The sequence below is a fragment of the Salpingoeca rosetta genome, assembly GCF_000188695.1.
Source record: "Salpingoeca rosetta unplaced genomic scaffold supercont1.114, whole genome shotgun sequence".
Taxonomy (NCBI): Eukaryota; class Choanoflagellata; order Craspedida; family Salpingoecidae; genus Salpingoeca; species Salpingoeca rosetta.
The window spans coordinates 1-4,059 of NW_004754820.1; the positions used below are offsets into that span (position 1 = coordinate 1).

At 52.8% G+C, this 4,059-nt stretch overlaps 1 protein-coding gene across 1 annotated transcript; it reads right to left on the reverse strand.

Moving 5' to 3' along the window:
* Positions 1–199: 199 nt before the first annotated feature.
* On the reverse strand, positions 200–3,998 carry PTSG_13219 (uncharacterized protein; the record flags this gene model as incomplete). Its single annotated transcript, XM_004987425.1, has 13 exons — positions 200–336; positions 480–612; positions 816–873; positions 1,066–1,150; positions 1,409–1,491; positions 1,754–1,837; positions 2,233–2,295; positions 2,519–2,613; positions 2,858–2,962; positions 3,121–3,177; positions 3,325–3,417; positions 3,610–3,762; positions 3,924–3,998. Coding segments are annotated over 13 exons (1,221 nt in total), but the record flags the coding sequence as incomplete, so codon positions are not given.
* Between the last annotated feature and the right edge of the window lie 61 nt (positions 3,999–4,059).

Here is a 4,059-nt window from a genome sequence, read left to right on the forward strand (position 1 = left end):
ACAGCCTAAGACACAAACCACAGACACAAACCACACACACACGCACACACACGCACACACAAGTGCACAAGACAATACACACACACACGCACATACACACACACACACACACACACACACACACACACACACACACGCACACACACACACACACACACACACACACACACAGACACACAAAACGCAACCAACACCCACCAATTTCCCATGTTGCGTTTGCGAGCCCCGTCGAGGTCCAGAGGGCGGTGTATTTGCCCAGGTCGTGCAGCTGCGAAATGACATACGCGAGACGCGTGTACCCGCACCCGTACCCGTCATTGGGAATCATCCACCCGCCTGAGCAGCAGCACCAGCAGCAGCAGGGGTGGTAGTTATGGCGGTGGTGATGGCACGCGACAAGCGCGAAAAGAGCATGCGACACGCAGCATCAGCGCGGGAGTTTGTTTACCCAGACTGAGCACGCAGTTGCCTCAACTCACCTGGGATGTCGTAAGCCGAGTAGTTCTTTGCCACAGCAATGATGTCGGTCGTTGTCCTGTTCTTTTGGTTGTAGCAGTCGGAGTCCCCAAGTGTCAGCCCCCAGATTGGTGGCAGAAACGGCCGACCCGTTGCCTGCAAGCGAAACAAGCAACAGCAGCAAAAGGATGACAACCCTGAGGTTTTGTGGAAGGGAAACTTTGCTCGCACACACACACATGTGTGTGCATGTGTGTGCATGTGTGTGCATGTGTGTGCATGTGCGTGCGTGTACGTGTGTTTGTGTGTGCACTTGCGCGTACGGGAGTGAGTCGGGAAAACACATGCATGTCACGCACCTGAGTGTAGAGGTCAAGGATGCGCTTCAGGCCGCCAACGACGTAAAACCCGTCAAACCTGCAATGGCGGGCAGCACAGTCGCGTCACGTAACGATACCGCCGTGGTAAGCAAACGAGGCGGGAACGAGCAGTCTCAATTAATTGCAGCTAGAGGGAGCATAGAGCCACCTGAACAATGCACAGCATAACAACAGGCGAGAACGCTGCACAAGTGCGTGTGTGTGTGTGAGTGTGCTGATATGCACTCACTGCGCTTCGTCGTGGGAGTAGGTGGCGTTGTCGAGAAAGTTGTACTGGCCAGGCGCATATGTGTTGCGCAGAACACCATAGCCGTCTGTTGATGGAAGGAGGAGCGTGGCGAAACGTTGAGCGAGATGGAATTGAGTGGGCTAGGGGATGGACAGCAGTGGAAGGGTGGCAGACAGCAGCGGAAGGTCGAGGACAAAAGGCACTTTCACACACACAGACACAGACACAGACACAGACACAGACACAGACACAGACAGACACAGACACACACACACACACACACACACACACACACATACACACACACACACACGACTGAGTTACAGGGGGTGCACCAACTGACTTGTTGACATGTAGAAGGGGACCGGGTTTGGCCTGCCGCCATTCTTCCACCCACCGCCCTCTTGAATCAGAACCTCCGCACCCCTGACGCGAGCAGTCGGGGCAGTCACGTGTTTCCAGAGAAGGGAAGGAACGCAGCAGACGCAACGACAGTGCATCGTCATGTCACCAAATGAGAGCGAGTATTGTGAGTTTGTCAATGCAACTGTACCTGTACGGAGGAACGCATCTCAACAAGCAACCACAACGTAGAAAAAGGCAAGCTGCAATACACAACAACCACGTCCTCCTCTTGCGTCGCCCTCACTCCACCACCACCACCACCACCACCACCATGGGATGTGACCTGTGGGAGAAGTATCCGTTCTGCATTCCGCCGCCGTAGAAATGCTCTCGAGCGCCGCGCAGCAGCGACTGCCGCGTACTCGTCCTGATGATGATGATGATGATGGTGATGATGGTGATGATGATGATGATGATGGTGGTGATGATGATGATGATGATGATGATGGTGATGATGATGATGATGATGATGATGATGATGATGATGGTGATGATGATGATGATGATGGTGATGATGATGATGATGATGGTGGTGATGGTGATGATGGTGATGATGATGGTGATGATGGTGATGATGGTGATGATGATGATGATGGTGATGATGATGATGGTGATGATGATGGTGATGATGGTGGTGATGATGATGATGGTGTGGGAAGACGCGATGGCGGCGCGATGATGAAAGCAAAGACGACGGGGTAGTCATAGAACGCGGCCAGTGTCTGGAGCAAAATGGTAATGCAACTGATTGTCTCATCTCACGTGTTCCAGAGCAGTGGCTCTCGCTCAGCAAACAGGACGGCGCCGCTGGTGGCATTGAGCACCCTGCAGGGGGTGCAAATTCAAGGCACATATGCACAGTAAAGCACACGAACACATAAAATGTACACACACACACACGCACACGCACGCACGCACACCCACACCCACACACACACACGAGCATACACGCAAAGTGAGGATGCGAATGGGTGTGCGCATGAAGCGTGGCAGCATGGCACGCGGAGCAGTACATATTGGGTGGGATGACGCATATTTGTGTGCTCACGTGAAGAGGATGGGGTTTTTGTTGATGGTGATGATGACTTTGGAGGTTGAGAAGGTGATGGTCGTGTCGTTGTCGCTGTATTTCGGCGTCGCTGTCTGCAGGCGGCCAATGGATACGATGAAAGCAACAGAAATACAGAAGGAAGGAAGGAAAGAGGTGACGGTGGTGGTGGATGTGCACAAGTGCAGGCTGCAACACACAGCACCGCACAAAGGTACCACACACAACAGTGCACACGATGCCAATCACGCCGCTGCAAAACACAATGCGCACGCTGATGAAACTGCGCAGCAGGGACAAACAAACCACCAACACCCCCCCCCACTCCACGGCGCTTACGGAATCGAATGTGGTGGAGGCGACGATCTGCGATCCAATGCTGTCGTCAAACGGTCGCACCGTCCCCGCAGAGATGCGGAACACATCAGCAGCATACAGCGTCACCTGAACATGTGTTGTGTGTTATCGTTGTGTTGTATTGTGTATTGTGTATTGTGTGTGTGTGTGTATGGAAACGTGCGTCAGGGCATACGGCAGGCAACAACAGAGGCGAGGAGCGCTCTGGGTTCTCAAGACACATTCGACATGTCATGTTCACATACATTGATGGTGGCGGTGGTGTTGGTGGTGATGTAAACCACGTTCTTCTGCCGTGTGACCTGTCCGTGTTGTTGGCGTGATGTGACATGTGTACAACGATGAATTCATTCATGACACACAAAGTAAACAAACAAGTAAACAATCCCACAAAGTAAGGTGCACAGGCCAACAGACACTGGCACCCAGAAACACACACACACACACACCTTGTTGACACGCCCAACGTTGCCTGGTTGAATGCCAACACATGATGTCAAGCACGAAGTGTTTGTGGCAGCTGGCTGGATGTAGATGGTGTCCTGAGGTTGCAACCACCGTGAACCATGGTGTCAGCATACACACACACGCATACACACAAAGTAGCAGAGATTCCAAGACACAGACATCACAAACACACAGACACAGACACAGACACAGACACACACGCACACACAGACACACACGCACACACAGACACACAGACACACAGACACACACGCACACACACACACCTTGCCGTGTGCGGTGAAGTTCCACTGCTGGTTCGAGGAGACGGGGGAGTTGCACGTGTACAGCTCCACAAGCTGGTCTTGTTGATCCAAGTCAACGCACTTGTCAGAGGCAGGGTGCACAATCTGCTGGCTCGTTGCGTTGTACCAAAATGTCTGTGTTGATAAACACGTCACCGAACACCCAGCAAGAAGCAAGTGTGGCAAACACACAGGTCAATATGGTGAGCCTATGCGGCCTCGCACGAGTCGATTGTTTTCGCATCCCCACTTATTGAAGAACCCACACGTGTGCTGCTGAGTATTGCTACGCGCACCTGAGCGCTGCTGCCGTTGCATGGTCTCAGCTCGAGGCTTGGGGTGCCTGATTGCGGATCAACCTGAGATACGGCTGGTTTGATTCACAATCACAGCTAAGTGAGAGATGACACGGAAAGCAAAAGGGAGAGAGAG